The following is a 20,402-nucleotide window of genomic DNA, read 5'->3' as shown; positions in this document are numbered from 1 at the left end:
AAAAAAAAATCAAGGCTGCTTACTCTGCCATATTTGAACAACTGGAGACAGGGTGTGTCAAGTACTCTCTGCTATCTAATGCTGCTTCCAGACCCAGACCATCATTTCAGAAGCCTGGCTGGGTCACACATGTTCTCTTTTCTTGCTGCTATTCTCCTTATCAGTTACCCAAATGCCTTTACCAAAGACTCTGATCCTTTTGTTTGTTTTTATGCCTTGAGAGGGGTGTGTGTGTGTGTGTGTGTGTGTGTGTGTGTGTGTGTGTGTGTGTGTGTGTTAATTTAAGCACATCATATAGAGACCACAGGTCTTACTGAGACAGGATCTCTTCGCTCAACCCTGAGCTTGCTGACTCAGATAGTTTAGCTAGCCAGCCTGCCCCAGGGATTCCACTTTCTGCCTTCAGTGTGCTGTGCCTGCAAGCTTTTATGTGGGTACTAGGGATCTGAACTCTGGCCACATGCTTTTATCAAGAGATGTATGTATCCACTGAACCATCTTCCCAGTTCCTTGTCCTTTACCATAATCTCTACCTGAAGTCCTGTCAATGCATATACAATACAGACACTTCTTGGTCTCAGCAACTTTCTTAATGGCCAAACCTTGAGTCACTGAACTGCTTTTGTTGAAGAATTCTAAACTCAATACCCAACACATACATCTTACTATGTTTCTTACAACATTCTAAGAGTCACATTTTTCTTCCTACCACTTTTGGTTCTTAGACCTAACCTGCACCTAGAATTCACTTGATTTACTTTCTTTCTTTCAATTTCCTATTCACTTCAGTCTGGATGCCAGCCCATCATTTTAATAACTTCAAACTACTGAATTCCTATTATCCTCAACTCTCCTGGCTCACTTCCACTGGCCCATGTAATAAAACACAACTACCTCAAATAAAACCAGTGGCCTTCTCTGATCCCATATCCAGGCTATTTAGCACACTGAAAGTCACTGAGCAGAGCATGCTGTCACAAGGCCCTGAGTAAGCTCTTAACACACTGCCCTTGCTTCCTCTAGTTGGAACAATTTCATATTTACTTGCCAAATGTGTCTCAACTCATTCATGACATGCTCACATACTGCTTTAACATTAAGATCAACCAAGTCCTTCAGTTTCAGACACAAAACCCGCCCTAGCAGTATCAATACCCATCCATAGGTTTCTTTCTACTCACTACATGCAGCATTCTTCCTTCCTCTACAAAGCCAGTCCTTTCAACTGAACTCTGGAGTTCACCCCAGCATCTATGAACATTCTATCAGCACTTATCAACTGTTCTGACCTTCCTGCAGTGAGGTGGGGAGGGACATCCCTTCCTCAATTCCATTTTTTGTTGGCTAATATTTTTCTTCTTGTTAACTGTTATCAGAATTTTGTCTGTACGGGTCCTGGTTCTACACACTTACATCAGGCCCTTCCCTCCTTTTTCAATCCTTAACTCTTAACATGTTAACCATTTATTTATCTTTGCATTCTGATTTTCCCTTGTTCCTATCTGTAACTTTAATTTTTAGCTCCAAGTTCATGGCAAATTACACATATAGCCAGACAAGTTGTTTCAAAGTTTCTTACATATGGTATCAATACTTTCTGTCTCAATATTAACATATTCAAATTGAATTTATCTTCTCCCAAACCCATTTTATTTTCTCATGTCCCCCCACCTTTGTTTCTCGTGTTGCTAACTCATATTCATGGCAGGAACCCAGAATCTTAGCACTGTCTTTAACTTCTCTCCATGTCCTCCAAACAGGAAATCTCCATGCTTGATTCATTATCTGAATATTCAGAATCTCCTCTTAGAATTTCTATACTCGTCTGATGCTAGCTGTCTCTAATATATAAGTAAATACAACATAATTTCGACTAGAAAACACAGCTCACAGAATGCCAAGTTTAAAAAAAGCATGCAAAACAAACATAGTAAATGTTGAGTCAGAAGTACAAATGACGGCTGGAGAGATGGCTCGGCGATTAAGAGCACTGGCTGCTCTTCCAGAGGATCTGAGTTCAATTCCCAGCAACCACATGGTAGCTCACAACCATCTATAAAAAGATCTGATACCCTCTTCTGGCATGTAGGTATACTTGCAGACACTCCTATACTTAAAAAATACATAAACAGATAAATGAAAAGTATAAATAGATAATGAGATTTTCATAAATTGGTAACATGTTTCAATAATTACTTTTCAGGAAAAAAATCTATACTTAGTATGTCTAACCTCATACCTCTCTCTAGAAAAATAATATATTATATATAAATGCCAAAAGCAAGCTACAGAAATGGTCATCCTTCACAAATTTGGCTTGAAATCATATCTAAGATAAAAATAAACACATCGAAAATATTGCTTTAATATCCCTTGCTTGTCACAGTATCAGAAAACACTGAAGAAAAAAATGCATCATGGAAGATAATCTTACTAATTTTTTTCCTGGTTCCATGATGCAATAATTACGAAAAAGCCTACAACAAAGATAAATTATTGAATAGAAGTGGGGCAGGAAGAAACAGCAGAAAACTTTTGCATTCTTGTTTTTTGCAATAACTTCATAATAATTCTACTTTGGGCTCCTGACTGTAGGTGGGACTATATTGCACTACCATACCTGGCTATAATCATTTTCCATTTTTATTATTTTTTTGTGTATGAATGTTTCACCTGCATGCGCACGTGTGTACGTGTGTGTGTGTGTGTGTGTGTGTGTGTGTGTGTGTGTGTGTAATATTTCTGATGTCCATAAAGGTTAAAAAAAAAAAAGGCATCAGATCACTTAGAACTGGAGATATAGCTGGTTGTGAGAAACCATGTGGGCGCTAAGGAAGCGAACTTAGTCTTGTAGAGGGTACAAGAACAGCAAGTGCTCTTAACTACTGAGCCATCTTTCCAGTCCAAAAGAACTAAAACTGAAGATTCTCATCACGTGATACATTAGACCCCAGAAATGTTATGTCATAAAATGTTATCTGCATTCCATAGCAAGCCGAGAAGTTGGTGAGACAGTGCATAGATTATTACCTGAAGTTTTACTCAGCTCTGCTGACAATACAGCTGACAGGGATCTGTCCTCTTTCTCTGTGTCAGAAGGAAGTTTTTTCTCTGCTTCTTTCGTAAGTGATTTGGATTTAACTATGCTGCCCATTTCTGTCTGAGGTTCCAAAGCAGAGACATTTGAAGGCGATATGGATGCCTTAGATACACTGGACCTATTTTCGGAGAATTCATCTGAAACATGTACTTCATCTTTAGGATATATATTCTTGAAAGAAAGGTCACAGGGCAATTCTAAGCAAGGCAATGAATCTGCCCCGCTTTGGATATTAGCAATTTCACTTTTGTCGGATACTTCTAGATCAGTGTACTCCTTGGCTAATTTAGGAGAATCATCTTTAGCACTGACAAACGTGGGAAATTCATCTATTATCTCAATCGGAGATGAATCTGAAAATGTTTCACTTTCTTTTATTTTGTCTTCCTTAGAAGAAAGTAAGTCATCATTTGAATAAATTGCAGTATTAAACTCTTCCATTTGCAAAGAAATTTTCTCCTTTTTGGTCAATGTTGGAATGTCATTAGATGCAGCATCTTTTGTACTATGTAAATTGGGCTGAAAAGACTCTAAATATGGCTTTCCTAGCTCCTGAGGTGAGGCACTAAGTCTCTCCTCTTTGTGCTGGGCTACTGTCTCAGACACTTCAGTGAGACTCTCCTTCATGAGCATCACAGCCTCCTCTTGTGTTTGTGGGACTTCAGGAATCGAATCATCACTAAATAAGTCAACTGGTTCAGATTCAGGTGAGGAATCCTCCACTAGCTCAGCGTGTTCGGGCACCGACTTCTCGAATTTTGCTATTTCTGAATAATTAGAGAAATCTGGACTTGGCTCAGTGGAGAGCTTTGTTTCTTTAATTAAATCACACGCAATGGATATATAAGGAGCTTCTGTTTCCTGAACAGCTGCATTAAAACTTTCAGGCTCTTTTATTCCTTCCTTTGTTCCCAAAGCTTTTAGTGCTACATTCATGGCTTCTTCATATGGTGGGGGATTTTCAGGCTCAAGCTTTATACTGTCATAACTAACTGGAGGAGGTGCTTCCAGTGGGGATACACTGGGCTGCACTACAGAAGCACCAGCGCTTGGAAGGAGAGAATTTAATGGTGCTTCCATAACAATATCAGGCAAAACTGGTGACGGAGTTGCTTCAGCTTCCTCAAATGATGGGCAAAGCTGTGCTGTGGGGTAAAGTGATTCTTGTATAGCTTCTGATGTTTGGACCAAGTCCACTTTTGTTTCATAAGCAATCTTTGTACCTGTGGCTTCATTCAGTTCACTTTCACATGCTTCCTGAACTAAATCTGGCGTCAGACCTTCAGGCATGTTTGACACTGCTGCCTCAGTCACCTTTGATAAGGTATCTGTTGTAACATAATCTGCCTCAGAATCCTGTACTGCTACAAGGAAAGGATTTGACGTTTTGGGGCTAGTCTTCTCTGTTATAATTTGGGCCTTCCTTTCTTCTATTTTTTTTTCATCTGTTTTATTTTCTGAAGTATGATCTTCTAACAAAGGGAAAGTGTTTGCTGTGGTGCTTTCGGTTGCTGAGGTAAAGGAAGCACAGGTAATATATGCTCTGGAGCTGTCCTTCACAGGTTCTGGGGTACTGGGGAAAGAAGCATCCTCATTTCTGCCTTCACTATCCTTCCCAAGACTTTTTTGCTCCAGGCTATCTTCCAAGCATTTTCTGTCCACTTTACTTTCCACATTAGCTCTAGCAGCCAGCACATCCCTACTTCCCTCATAAGTATCTTTCACTTCCCATGCTTGTTCAAATGGCTTAAAGTCTGCATACTCTTCCCTCACAGGTGCTACTACTGACATCTGCATTTCATTAAAAATGTCCATTGTCTTTTCTGGAGACACAACTCTGTCTTCTTTACCCACAGGTGATTCTTGTGGACTGTGAAGGGCTGCACTACAAACTAAATCCTCTTTGTCTTTACTCCTCACAATTACTTCTTCCTTAGTGTTTTCTACTAATATGGCTGACTCTCCTTTTGGGGAGCCTTTAAAAGATGATCCCATTTCTGAATATTCTAATTCTGAAAATTCTGCTAAATCTCTATTTACAAATGGATTTGTTGCCCTCTCTGGCAACTCTTTAGAAGCTTCATTTAAAGTTTCTTCAATTGTTCCTTCTGAGGATGACACTGCTGATAAGTTACCAAGGTATCCATGTTCTTTAAAAGAAACAGTTGAGAGAGGAGATAGAGAAGGAAGAGAGGCAGCAGTTTCAAGCAGGACAGATGGGAAATCCTCTTGACCAGACGAAACAGTGTTACCTGGCTGCTCCATCAAATCCATAATTTTTTCTGTGGCCATGAATAGAAAGGAAAATTAGAGAATGCCAGTGTTCTCAGAGCTAATGCAAGTTTCATGACAGATTCATAAAAGTGTTAGTAAACACTTATTAAATGAAATATGAATAGCATTTAGTCAATAAATATACACAGGCTTGGATCATTACTGAAAATATGAACTATTGTCAATTTTAAAGAGTACATGACTAATGTACAACATAGTTAATAATATCACACAGCCAAGTGAAGACTCACTACAAAGTAATTAAAAACTCTAAGATGATGGCTATGCTTTCAGCTAGACCTGACCATGCAACAATGAATAATGTAATGATCATCACACTGTACCCTATAAGTACAGTTATTAATTTAAAGTACCCAAAGAAAAATAGTAATGTGCAGTTTCAGAGGCAGTTACCTACTAGCAGAGACATAAATCAAATCTGAGATAACCTAAGTTTTCCTGAAAACCTTTTTCTGGAAAAGGTTTACATAGTTTAAAGAGAAAGTAAGATTGATGACTAAGTACCCAGCTGCCTAGGCCAGACAGGTACTGGATTATCAAAGGCCAAGAGATAGGTATTCCTTTCCATGAAGGCCTGCGGCTATTACACAGGCAAACATTTGAGGAAAATTAATTCTTATGAAACTATAAACCAAGGGTCCAAGAATTCCTTATGGATTACAATTATGAATCAAATCCTGCCCATGCCTCCCTTGGATGTAACATACAAAATGTAAATTTAGTCTTTTTTTCCAGTAAAAACGACATTCTTGGACCAACATTGATTTCTGGTAAATCCGAAATACTCTGAACACTAGAGTGAGTTAGAATACACAGAGACAAAGGCTGGCAGAAAGAACTTGCCTGCAGAGGAGGGTATCACAGGCTCAGATGCAGCAGGAAGAGCAAAAAGGATCTCATCTGAAAAACAAACAGAACACGGCCTCAGCAGAGATGCAAGCAGGCTGGAGGAGCGAAGGCAAGAGACTACCCAAGGCACGTTCATAATGAGTTAACCACATTTTTAGGGAAAAGGCTACGTAAGGTAGAAAGGAAGTAGGAAATAGTAACTAATTCTCATGTATGACTAAATGTTAGTCATTTTTTAAGAGGCAATATAGCATGTTTATTTTGGGTTTTGACCAAAGCAGTTTTCTACACAGTATTATCACTTAATATATTGCATCCAAGTCTTGTCCTACTCCAATCAAAACTTTTACAGTTTTAATCTTTTAAAGATTAAATATGATAAAACTAATAACTATTTCATGCAATCATTTGATCCCAGCATATGTTCCATTTAAAAGACCTCTTCCTGAGAATTACTTATTTTCTTTTACTTTCTTCTCTTTAGTGCATGGCAGCACTGCATAGCACTGAAGGTAAGTCCTATGTGCCACTGTCTAAGTGACACTCAATGGTGGGAATAGTTCCCCTTTAAATAAAAATTAAAAACAAACAAATTCAACAACAAAAACTAGTTTCACAACTAACATGAGGCACTTCTATAATTAAGCTCCAGTCTTTTCTACATAAAATACAGCAATGTTTGCACCCTGGCCACATTCCTATGTTGAATTTTTTAACCTCTGACATTAGATGTCCAGATAGAGCTTTGGGGAGGTGACCAGCCTGATACTGATCAGGACTAGGTCCTGAAAATGAGGCTTTGACCCAATGTGATTACTACCCTCATAAGAGGAGATACCAAACAGCATGCACAGAGAGCAAGCTACCAAGTAAGAGGTTGTGTTACAATAAAATAGACCTTGCTGACAAGTTGACTTGAATCTTCTCAATCTCTAGCATTGTGAGAAATGTCTGTTGTTTAAGCTACCCATTTTACATTGTGTACTGTCAACTCAAATAGACAATATACTATATATTACAGTGTTAACATTGTATATGATATATGGTATCTTTTGTACCTGTAGTTGCAAGGTTCAGAAAACTAACAATCATCTCTTTTAGAGTAGGGAAAGATTCTAGCACAAGACTATTTGAAATAATTCAAGGCCTAACAGAAGACCCAATTTGGAAAGACACTTTTACCAGTAAATACAAGCTAGACAAGGCTGATTAAAACAGTAAAAGAGATGTATATAGCTAACAAAAATGTGGACTTGTCTTCCAAGTCCCCTTGAAAAACAGGGGACAGTTAATTTCATAATGCCAAACAAATTGTGACTAGATCCCCACAAGGCCCAATGAGATCTTTAGATGAGATAGATGGTAGAAAAAAAACTGAAGTATGTTTAAAAAGGTCTCATAACCCAGCATGGCAGTGCATGCTTACAATCCCAACCTACTCATGAGAAGGGAGAATCACTTGAGTTCACACATTCAAGACCAAGTTCAACAGCATGGCTAGACACTGGTCACAAACAATAAGCATAGTCACAGCAAACTAAAAACAGTAAAGCCTATAACCTCTCATAACCTAAAAGAAGGATCAGTAGGAAAGAAACAGAAAACCAACAATGCCTTAGGAAATTTTCTACAGTGTACAACATGTACTAATCTTTTAAATGTTACGTGACTCTCTTAGCTTCATTTCTGCTGATAAAAAAAATATCCTCACAGAAAGCAACTTGGGAGAGAAGGAATTCACTTTAACTTACAATTTCAGTCCATAATTGTCCAGAAATCACAGCAGGAACAGCTAGTCACATGACCCAGTAAAGAGCCAAAAAGAAACGATATGACACCTGCTTGCCCTTGGCTCCATTTCCCCACTCTTAGAAAGTTCAGGGACCCCCACCCTAGGGAAGGTACAACCTACACTGGATTAGTTCCTTTCACATCAATTAACAATTGTACAGACACACCCACAAACCAATTTAAGCACTGTGGCTCTCTTCCCAGGTGACTATAGGTTGTGTCGAGCCAACAAAGACAACCATCACAGAGATACTAGATTTTAAAAGAAAAGAAGTTCTCGGCCTTAAGCCATTTTCCTTGAAACTCTTGGGCCATGAGAGCAAAGTAGTGGAAGAGGCAAATGCACAGGCTGAAGGGCAGCTCAAGAGAAGAAACATGAAGCAGAGGTCCAAGTACACTTGATTGTGCACCCATGAAGCCTGCAGAAGCAGAAGTAAGAAAAGATGCTGAAGGCCAGAACACTGGTACAGTTGTTGGACTGCACGCTGCCGTTGGTAATAAGTCTCAGTGGACCTGGAATGTTATCTTGCCAACATCACATGGGAAACTGACTGCCTTTCTTACAACCAAAACAGTCCCGCTGGCCCTCTGCCCCGGACTAGTTCTGTTCTCACTTGTGACCAAGTGTATCTTGTGTACAATAAATCCTCTTGTTCACAGTTAAAGAATCAAAAAGGAAAAATGAAAAAAAAAAAAGAAAAGAAAAAGAAAAAAACAAATTTGGCTTCAAAAGGCAGAACCAATGTATTCAATTAGATGGAGCAATTTTAGTTAAGTCACTGATTAAAAAGCTACTGTTAAACTTAGAGACAAAATTAACTAACTTAAAATTGTGACATTTTTTTTCAAGAATCTCTTAAAACATATCTTATTTTTATCTAATACCAGAATTTTCCCCACAGAAAAACTTGACATTTAGCCAAGTAACCAAGGCATTTAAGTTGGTATATCAAATCATTAATTTAAAGAAAATCCTCATTATATAAACTTAGAATTCATCCAGGACTAATGACAAAATAAGTTTTGTATTTTTAAACATGCTTCACAGGAGGGGATGCCTTTTGGGCCTTCAAGCAGTGGTGGACAACAGGTACAAATGAATCCAAATCTCAGGTCTACTACAGACATGTATGGCCCTGGGAAGTTATTTTCTAGTTTTCCTCCTCAGTCCCTCATTCATAAAACAACATATTAGCATTTATCTCAAACTGCTACAGAAGGGGAAACAAATTTTAGTCTAAAATTACCCAAGAGTATTGCTTGTTTTGAAAAACATCTGTTGATGTTAGCATAGTCATTTTTTCGTAAAAGATCCTCACTTTTGCAAATGAATAACTATAATTTGGGAGACTATGTTAAGTAAAAAGATGTAACACCCTGCATTTCTGAGGAAGTTTACACATACACTAATTAAGTTTATAAAAAGGGGGAAATGGCTTCTTTTCTGAGAACACCAAGCTTTACCAAATGAAACAAAAGCTATGTGTGTCTACATTGAATAAGCTCTGATCTCAAAAAAATTAAAAAATTTAAATTTTAAATCATTAACTTCATTTGTGCTAGTGTGAGCAGATAACATATCATAGTACATATGATTATATATAAAGACAACTATATTTATATGAAAATGTTATTTTAAAATATGCTAAAGAGGAAACCACAACTTTTCTAGTAAGTCATTCCATTCTACTGCCACCAAACTAATATTACTCGGGGGCAGGCGGAGGGAAGAAAAGGCTATCCATTCTCTTGGTTAAAAACATTTAAAAGCTCCCACTTGTTCATTTCATATCAAACCTTGACTAAAATAATATCCTCTGTAAAATGGTCTCAATGTATCCCAGTTCTTCCAGTATCATATGTGCTGGCCAAACGTAATTTTCTCCAGTATATCTGAATGTCAGCATCTATGAAATCTCAAATCACATGACAAAGCTACAGAATTGTTCAAGAAAAGCATCACATCACTGCATTTTCTTAGCAGAATCCAAATATGCATCCACAACTTCAGTACAGTTTATTCTTAACTCTACATACATTTACAAGGACCAGTTTCCAAATGGAAGTCTACTAATGAGAATTTATTCTTTTTAAGTCCATTACTTTAAAAAGTAAAACTAAAATGTTAATTTTTAATGTATTACTGCAATTTGTTGTTTATTACAATCTCAATACTGTTTTCTTTGACACATTCATTTTAAAGATTTACCTACCAAAAATATAATTGATGAATTTAAAAAATTGTATCTAATTATAAGACAAGGGGGACTGCATTGCACATGCATAAAACTAAGCAAGGCTGTAGTCCAGGTCTGTCAGTTCAATGAATACTGTGAAGGTCAGACAATGCTGGAAGATTTGATACAAAAATACTCAAAATATATAACTGGGACTCAGAATGGGCACACATTTCTAGGAAGAAAGTGAACTTATCAAGAGTGTAAGCCAGATACAAAGATAACACATAAAACTCAAATTGCATTTCCATATAATAGGAACAAATATAGGGGAAAATGAAACCACTTGAGATATCTCACTATATAGTCCTGCCTCCTGAGTGCTGGGATTAAAGGCCTGCACCATTACACCTGACTTAGAAAAAAATAAGTATCATTTGTAACAGCAAAAACTACCTAAAATGCTTAGTACAAACCTAACAAGAGATAGACAAAATTTCTGTCCTGTATCAGCAGACATGTCAATGTTCATGAATTCAGAGCCAGGAAATAGTCCTCTATGGGCTCAGAGTGGAAAGCCCAAACACTGTCCTTGTCTGTGCCTTTTCAAAAGCTGTCCTGTGGTGAACAAGACTTAGAAAATATCAGTGCCATCCTCTACAGAGATCATACATACTCACTTTACAGTATAAAAACCACCATAGCTGCAGAGAATACTGAACCTGAAGCTACTGTTGGTAGCTACCATAAGTCCTTTCTGTTTTGAGTAGGCAGCATCTTGTCTCCTTAGCCAGCTAACTTACCCCATATCCTATTAAGCAAAATTTACTTCAAAATAGAGCTTAATATGAACATAGCAACTAATACACTTAACATTTAAACATCTAGATGAAAACAGCAATTTTGGAGTAGACAAAGATGTTTTAGCACACACTAAATAAACCACCTATAAAAAGAAAAGGTAAATTAAGACTTAAAAATCGAGCTAGACACAGTGACACAGGCCTTTATAGTTCCAGGAGCTGGGAGGCAGAGGGAGCCAGATCTCTCAGAGTTCAAGGCCAGCCAGGTCCAGGAGACTGTCTCAATAAATAAATTTTAAAAATATAAAAACGTAAAATCAAAGTAAGTCATCGATAAAATTAACAAGCAAACTACAAAGGAGGAGAATGCAATCACAAATACCTAGGCAAAAATGTATCCAATGTAGAACTACAAAATCAGTCAGAGGCATATTACCAAACAATGGGCAAATTTCTAGAATACTTCACTAAAGACCATAATCAGACAAGTAACTGGTCATTACAAATATCTACACTAAAATCATGATGGGAAGGTGCTACAGACCACTAAAATGATTAAAATTAACAAGACTGTTACTATCCAATCTTGGAGAGAATGCAGAGCCACCCAGGTGCTGCCAGAGTGCTCATCCTGGAGAACAGTGTGGTCGCAATACTCAATATTTACCCAGAGAACGTACCTACAAAGAAATCTATAAAATGTTAACATTCTTCTGTTCAAAATAACCAAAAACATGTCCAACAAAAGGTGAGTGAGCATACTGTGGTACATATATATAATATATCACATATATTACCATAGAATGCCACTCAGGATTAAAATTTTTTAAAAAAATGATTCCTTGAAAATATCATTGGTATATATCAAAAATATCATACTTGAATGCAAATAGCTGGACACAAAAACAAAGTTCTGTGTCATGTCCTACTCCTGTAATGCTCCATAAAAACAAACAACAACGAGAACAATCTATAGCCAAGAAAAATAGTAGTTGGGAAGGCATTAAAGTGGAGGTATGAGCAATGTCCAAAAGGAACTATAGACCTGACCAATGAGGACTCAAGAGCTTTCTGGAATAACAAATAAATTCTACATTTCCACAGCAAAAGCATGAACATCTGCCAAAATTTAGGATCTATGCATTCTATAATATATAAATTATCTTTTAAATATTTAACATATGTATTTTTACTTATGCATGTGAGTATTTTGCCTACATGTATGCATAGGCATGTGCATGCATTGCCTAAACTGGAATTATAGACCCAACATTTCAGAGATGCAGCTTTTAGCACAGAAGTACAGAGAAAACCATTTTAATTTTTCAACAGAAAAATGGTTTTGGAAATCTTTCTTTTTTAGTCTATGATCTGTGGAAACTAAATAGCTAAACAACTATACAATCCAGTACTTCAAATGTTACATACTGAGCAAAATACTAATGTTCATACTTAAACCCATAATATCAGGGTGAGGAGATGGCCAAGTACAGCAGCCTCACATACAGGTGAGGAGAAAACCAACTCCACACAGCTGACTTCCCACATCTCATATCCACATCATGCATGTGCATGTATATGAGTAAGTGTGCACACAACCAGACACATAGATAAAATAAATAAAGCCATACATCACAAAAAGTATCTTATAAATCTATACATTAAAAAAAACTTGTTTTTTATTAATGGATACTAATAAAAATACATATTATTAGTTCTAAAATATATCAGTTATCTAAGACTAACTCATAAATATAACCTACTAATTTCTAACAGAAGCATCCAGATTAATAAATTTTAAAATCAGTAAAAAATTATATACACATAAATATCCAGATGGAAAAACCCTATCATGAAGTATTTTATTTAAAACCTTCAGTAATTAAAACAACTTTGTCCTTGTATATAGACAACAGAGCAGAACAGAGGATATTTCCATTTTTAATGGTTAAAAAGAGTATTAAATAAATGGAGTTAAAGCATGAAAATTACATTAAACCTTACACTTCAGTACAAACTAAGCAGCAACCAAATCAAAGATTATTAAAATAAAATCATAAAAGCACTAACAGTAAAAAAAAAAATCACTTTTTGAAACGATAAATCTATCCAAAAAATGAATGTACATAAAAGTATACTCTGTAGTCAGAACACAAATAAATGATCAAGAAAACGTGCTAAAAAGCTAATCACCTGGGCTGAAGTGGCTCAGCAGTTATGAGCACTGGCTGCTCTGCTCTTTCAAAGGCCTGGAGTTTGATTCCCAGCACCCACATAGGAGCTCAAAACTGTTAACTCCAGTTTCAAGGGCTCCCATGCCTTCTTCTGCCCTCTGTGCATTCAAGTTATGCACAGGTAAACACACAGGCAAAGCAACCATACATATAAAATAATTTTGTAGGGCTGGAGAGATGGCTCAGCGGTTAAGAGCACTGGCTGCTCTTCCAGAGGTCCTGAGTTCAATTCCCAGCAACCACATGGTGGCTCACAACCATCTGTAATGGGATCTGGTGCCCTCTTCTGGCCTGCAGTCACATATGCAGGCAGAATTCTGTACATAAAATAAATAAATAAATGTTTAAAAAAAAAATAATTTTGTAAAAGAAAGTTTAAGCTAGCCTATGATAAACAAGTGATCCTGCAGCCATAAAATCAAAACTCAAAACAGGTGAAGGCAGTGATTAGTAAGAAAAAAAAAAATCTTAGCAACCAAAGCCTATAGAAGTATTTACAAATGTAAATTATAATTACTTGCTAAACTATTTACCAGCTTGCCAATGTACTGTTGATAAAGACTTAAGAAAGAATTGGTTCTTTGAACCCAATGTTGCTGGAAGCATGAGCTGTACCTCCTCTCCGTAGGGCACTATGCATTAACATTGTCGATGCAAGCAAGCTCCTTTAGAACTAGAAATCTTGCCTGGATGGATTTATTCTACAATCCTACAGTGAATCCATCAGCATTCATCTCCAATGAAATAATACATAAAGGTGTTCACAGCAACAGTTTGCAACAGAAAAAGCTAATCTATATAACTACCGAGCAGAAGTAATTAAATACAGCAGTCCTCTTATTCATGAGATGCTCTTTTTTAAAACTATTGTCAATGGACGCCTGAAACTGGAATAGTATTCAACTCCATATATACTATTCTTTTCCTATACCACACACCTAGGATAAAGTTTAGATAAACTATTCTTGCACTTTGGGGCCATTATTAAGTGAAATAAAGGTCATCGATTCTCCATCAACCAGGAGTAATGAGAGTCATGAAGTGAAATCAGATGTAAGAGGACTAATATGCTATATATCTATGGAATTCTCTGTGTATCTATTTGTTTTGCTTGATTAATTGGGATATTTGGGTAGCAGTGTTTTTTCCAATGCGAAATCAAACTCCTATCTTGGTATCCTTGAGGCAATGCTCTACAATTGAGCCATATCCTCAGGACCTCTGCAGACATTTTGGTACAAAATGAAAAGGGCACACACAGATAAATGCTATTCCACAGAACTTTAGACAGATACCAAGACACTTCTAATAGGTACAGTCTGTAAGAGTACAACCTAGAAAAGCTGGTGAAAAGGCATTATGGCATTACTTCAGTACTGTCTGAAAATACTATATAGAGCGCTTGGTTCCAGGTGGCTACATCAATAGATAATCTTTAAGAAGTGGGGATCATGGGGTTGGGGATTTAGCTCAGCGGTAGAGCGCTTGCCTAGGAAGCGCAAGGCCCTGGGTTCGGTCCCCAGCTCCGAAAAAAAAGAACCAAAAAAAAAAAAAAAAGAAGTGGGGATCACAAGTAAGCCTGTCTGTCCAAGCCTATAATCCCAGATACTCAATAAGCTGAGGCAGAAGGATCCCAAGTCACAAAATAAATTAACTTACATTAATATGATAAGTGGGGAGGTTGGAATAAGTGACTCAGTCAGTAGTGGCTTTACCATAGAACAAGAGGCCATCAATTCAACATCCAGACAAAAAGAAACCAACCTACTGGGAAGTAATAATCTGGCTTCTAATTCCAGGAAGAATAAAGGAGATAGTTCCAGTAGAACCCGAGTTTCTCACAAGATGATGGCTTTAAAAGGCCAAGGCTCCTACCTTCTCCGTCCCTGTCTCACCACATAATTGTGGTCCTCTAGTCCAGGCTCTCACCACTGTGACAATATCTACAAGGTTTTTACCACAGCCAAGCTGGTGCCAATGCCATACCTTGAAACCACCAGAACCAGAAGCTTGATAAATCTTTTAAAACTAAACAAAACAGACTCGCCTACTTATAAAATCTCATTATCAAGCTGAATACCAACATCTAAAAGACTGTACTCAACAAAAAAGATGCCCTCTTCTTGTTCCGGGCACCTGCGCACATTACAATGTGTCTAAAGATCAGCTTAGTCATCGTAATTGATGTCTGTACTTTTCTGAAATGTGTTAGTTTCCTTAGAACAACAACGAACCATTCTTTCTAGAAAAATGGTCATCAAATGAAAGGTACAGGGCTCAATACATTACAATGGAGAGACAGTCAGGGAAAACTATAACTTATTAACTAAAGAATATCAGAGTTAGGGAAAACTGAATGTAAATAGCAGGGTTGAACACACAGTTGCTAGGGATCTATAGCCTTTTCCAGTTGTCTATTCCGACCATGCACACAGTGCTTTCACCTTTGTCTTTATTCTAATCCTCTCCCTCTGAGGATTAGAATACTACATTTTTGCTCCAAAATCACTAATTATTCAAGTAGCATATTCCTAAAATAACTATTTTTTTAAGCCATTCTTTTTACCAAGACCCAAGAGGTTCCTAATTACCAGACCTCCTGCCTCTGCACTCTGCGTAGGTTTTCTTTACTAATTTAGTTAGTAATTTAGTTAATAAACAAGCTCATTCCTACCTCAGGGTCTTTGCCCTAGGAATTCCTTTAGGTTTTTTCTCTGCAGCTCAAACCTTAAGTTTGTTTTCCTATTATCAAGCAACCTTAGGAAGGGTCCACACATATTTCAGCTATCCTCATAATACCATCATTTTTAGTTCTTTGTGTGCTTATTTTGTGTATTACTCCAAGGAGGGGAGCATGAGTCTTGCTCACTGCCACACCTTGGAAGCTCAGAACAGTGCTTCGTAAAGTGTCCTAGGTAATCAATAACAGGCAACAGCCAACAAACAAATTTTTCAGTGCATTAAGAAATCTAAAGCACTGAGATGATTTAAGTATCAATGACCACAACTCACGATTCTTGTATTCAATAAAAGGAATAAAGCTTCCAAATAAATACAACCAGTACTGAATTCCTGAGTAAACACCATTCCTCTTTTGTCTCTAAATTTTGCCAATATTTCTAAATCTTCTAAATTTTGTCAATATTTCTAAATCTTCTAAAATTTGTCAATATTTCAAGAAAATGCTGAAGCTGCCTGAGTCCCTTCAATGTTCAAAGGACAACACTATTTTCTTGTTTCTATGAAAGTACAAAAAAAGAAAAGTATTGTTTGGCCAATCATGTTTCCAGTTTAATTTTTTAATACTTTATTTTTTCTACTTTATTTTCCCTCAAAAAAAGGAAAAGAAAAAAATTAAAAATCAAGGTAGTCTTCTTTACCTTCTAAATTCTTTACTGTAGGAATTGAATAGTGTCTTTGAGTATGTCCATAATGAGTTGTTACCCAGAAAACTGCTATTGGCTCATTATCCCCATTGTTAAAGAGTTAATTGTAATAAAAAAAGATAGTGTGAGCTCAGGGTGATACTATTTTTCTTAAAAAAATGAAACCTCCCAGACCTGGAATGCTGTGAAATTTTCCCAGCAGGCAGTTATACCGCTTAAATTTTTTTACCTTAATTTACAAAAAGGAAAAAAAAAAGACTTGTTAGCAAGACACTTTGTCCCAAAGCAGTAAGTTACTTAGGATGCATTCTCGTTCTCTATCAAATTCGATTTTTTTTCCTTTCCAAAATAAAAAGGGCAATAAAGCTATGTATAATGTTCAATGTATTTTGTCAATCTAAATCATACACTTATAAAAACTAATAAGTCTAACCAATACATGAAACCTTTGTCCTAAAACATTTATGTCTCAGGATAAATCTACCACAAGTTCAACCAATTCCTGACCAGGAATCCACAGGTTTACCCCTTTTTAAGGTCAACTATTTTGCCTTTTCTCTAAGAGTCAATCGCAATGTATTTAAAAACGGAGATGTGCTTTAAATTTGGCAACTTCTTTTACAGCACAACTGAGGCCCTGGAGAACTATGCCTCATCGGAACACAATGCCCAGATCTCGTTTCTCTGGCTGGTGTAGGAGTCTCCACATTAAACCCAAATGAGATGGGCGGTGGTAGAACTTCACCAAAAGTCTCTCCTTCCCAATTCTCCTGGAACCACGCCACTGGAGGCGCTCGCTCCCCCTTCACCGCAGTTGGGTCACTGTACAGACATTAGCAGCTCGGCCAGTTCACCACCAGCAAGGGGAGAAACCGGGTATCACGGCAGGGAGGCAAGCCCTAAAAAAACTGTAGAGTGGTCGACAAACGCCCATCCTTTAAATAAAAGGATTAGGGAGTCACAGCTTTCCCATTCCCACCTCCAAGCCCAGCCCAGCCCAGCCCAGCCCAGCCCAGCTCAACCTAGCCTAGCCCAGCCCAGCCCAGCCCAGCCCAAGGAATCCACCATCCTAGTTCTTCGACACACACCTAGCTGCTGATAAGTGATAACTTCGGAAGAGTGATGGAATGGGAACCAGAAGGAAGAACTAGGGACTTGGCTGGGTTGCACGTGCTCCCCGAAACCCTGACAGACAATGAAGGCACCCGGGCTTCCGCGGCCGCCCCACCCTTCTGCCCGCCTCCCGCCTGTGGGGGCGCCATCGCCCAGCCGCTCCTAGACAAAGCTCTAGGGTCCCAAGAAGCCCTGCCCGTCCGTCCCCACCTCCCCCAGGCCAAGACACAAAAGACGGAGGGGCGTAACGCGCAAGCCGCACTCACCCACTGAGCCGGAGCCCCTGCGCTTGGGCGCGGCCGGCGTGGAAGGGGGCGCGGCGGGCTCCGCCAGGGGGCTCGCGCCGGCTGGCGGCGGAGGCGGGGGCCTCGCCGGAGGCTCGTCGTCCTCTGGGAGCTTGGAGGGCAGGACTGCGGCAGCGGGCGGCAGGGATGGCGCGGGCGCCGCGGGGCTGCGTTCCCAGGATGGCTGCCTCTCAGGAGCGGCAGGGGGCGCGGCCGGCAGCGGCCCGCGGGGCGCGGGGGGCACCGAGTCGCTGCTGAAGTCCAGCAGCGGCGCGGCGGCGGCGGGCGGCACCGCAGCTGCGGACAGCCCGGCTGCGGGCTTCCTCTCCAGCACCTCCAGTTCCTCTAGGTCCTCGTCGTCCTCCTCCTCGTCCTCCTCCTCCTCCTCGTCCTCCTCGTCCTCGGGCTCCGTCACGAACTGGTACTTGAAGGCGGGCGGAGGCCGGGGCGGGCTGTCCGTGGACGAGGAGACCAGCGACGACTGGTCTATGTCTTCCATGGCTGGCGGGTCGCCGACGATGCTGCAGCTACAGCCGCCGCAGGGCCGCTTCTCCTCAGAGTCGCGGGCGGTTGTGGGGGTTGGGCAAGACTGGCAGGGGCCAGGCAGGCCGAGTCGTGCCGAGCCGAGCCGAAGAACCTGCAGAGGCGACGGCTCCCGGAACAATGAGACTGCTTCTCCTGCCTTCGCGATCGAGATGTGCCACCCGCCCTGTCCCAGGCTGCAGCCGCCGCCGCCGCCCAGACGAGCAATGGAGAGAGGCCAGCAGACTCTCCGCCCAGTTTGGCGTGACTCACCTTCCCGGCAGGGGAGGGCTGCCTGGCGCGGGAGACAGAGAGCCAATAGGCTGCAGAATTGAGAAAATGGACCACGGACTTGTCCAATAGAAATAGGACATAGGCGGGGCCTGCCGCACTTCCTCTCCACTGTTGGCGGCATTCGGAGGGCGGGGTTTGGAGCTGGGATCCACCTCCACCTAGTGTGGATGGGGAATGGGGTGGGGACTTGGCCTTGCCTACAGCGGGATTTTAGTCTACCGTAATGCGAAAGGGGGCGGGCTGCGGCCTCAGGATTTGGAGTTTTCCAACAAGCCTGCGGAAGGGCGTTATCCTGGGGATCTAAGAGTGGAAAGTTTCCACCCCGAAAAGGAAAAAAAAAAAAAAAAAAAAACAGTGGAGAAAGGTACTAACAAGGCTGAATTAGGCCTTACAGATTTTTTAAATAAAAGACTTATTTTCACACAAACTCCCAACTCATAACTACCACCACCTCAAAAGGAAAAAGAAAAACAACACATTTTTGACACTTTCAAGTTCACTCCCTTTCTAGACTGTAGGTCTGGAATGAGATAGGCAAACGATCTGGAGCTCTGGGCTCACTGTTAAAATGCTTTTGGCCTTGCCTTCTGCTGGACTCTAAAAGTGCAAGGAGAATGAGTCACCACAAAGGGAGAGGGGGAAGGAACGTTGAAATAGATGCCTTGGAAGGCAAAATTGGTTCCCTACTTTTCGGTCACCTTAGGCTGATGAGTCAACATCTCGGATGACTCAGGCTTCCTAGGAGTCAGGAAGCCCTACACTCGCTGGTATGACATGCTGGAATGGCGTGTCTCCTGATGTCCTTTTTCCCCCCAAAGCTGCACTTTAAAGAAAATGGTAGAAGAACTAGAAAATTTTGCTCCAAAGGTTCAGAGAGTCCTTTTATCTTTCTGATATACCTTTCAAAAATACTAGCGGCGTTGGAGGCCTGGAGAGAGGACTGACGGCTTTCCAATTGTTCAGTTTACATGTGTACTGTCAAGTACTAGAGCGACTTGCTGCTTTTAGCTCCTCCTGAGCACTGAAATGAGGTGTGCTGTGTAACTAAAACACACACCACATCCCGGGAATTTATAAGAAATGTTACAACTTCTGCTTCACATTGGTCTTATGTTGGCATCGGTAATATTTTGGATATTGTGGGCTGAGTACAATATATTATCAATTTCACTTGTACTCTTTTTGAAGCAGCTCGTAAAAACTTTTAAATGCATTTTCTAATAACTAAGATATTTGATTGCCATGTATTTTTTTGGTTTTTAAGCAAATTCTTTTTTTTTTATTAATTTAAGCAAATCCTTAATCCCAACAAATTTATGTTTAAGTTTCAAGAAGGAATTTGGTGGGATGGATATTGGTGAGAGTTGCTGGAGAAATGTCTCAGCAATATCTTTAACAGGACCTGAGTTCTGTTCCCAGCAGCCAAGCCATTCATAGGTATTTTAACTTCAGTTATAGGGGTTCTTTCACTCTCTAATGGCCTCCTCTGGAACCTGTACACATGTGTCAGGCCGGCGTGAATGTACTCTCGAGCACACACACACACACACACAC

General features: G+C 39.6%; 1 protein-coding gene across 3 annotated transcripts in view; it reads right to left on the bottom strand.

The window, feature by feature from the left end:
- Window positions 1-18,783, bottom strand: part of Rtn4 (reticulon 4) — a 47,461-nt gene extending 28,678 nt beyond the window's left edge. Inside the window, 3 exon segments of one of the 3 annotated variants that reach the window (NM_031831.2) lie at window positions 3,031-5,382; window positions 6,239-6,295; window positions 18,015-18,783. In NM_031831.2, the coding sequence (NP_114019.2) occupies window positions 3,031-5,382; window positions 6,239-6,295; window positions 18,015-18,531 (2,926 nt within the window). In that variant the 5' untranslated portion in view covers window positions 18,532-18,783. 3 annotated transcript variants of the gene reach the window in all.
- Window positions 18,784-20,402: the final 1,619 nt, after the last annotated feature.

The sequence above is a fragment of the Rattus norvegicus genome, chromosome 14 (genome assembly GCF_021556685.1).
Source record: "Rattus norvegicus strain SHRSP/BbbUtx chromosome 14, alternate assembly SHRSP_T2T, whole genome shotgun sequence".
NCBI lineage: Eukaryota > Metazoa > Chordata > Mammalia > Rodentia > Muridae > Rattus > Rattus norvegicus.
Note: the sequence above shows the minus strand (reverse complement) of the source record. Positions and strands in the feature narration are given on the sequence as shown.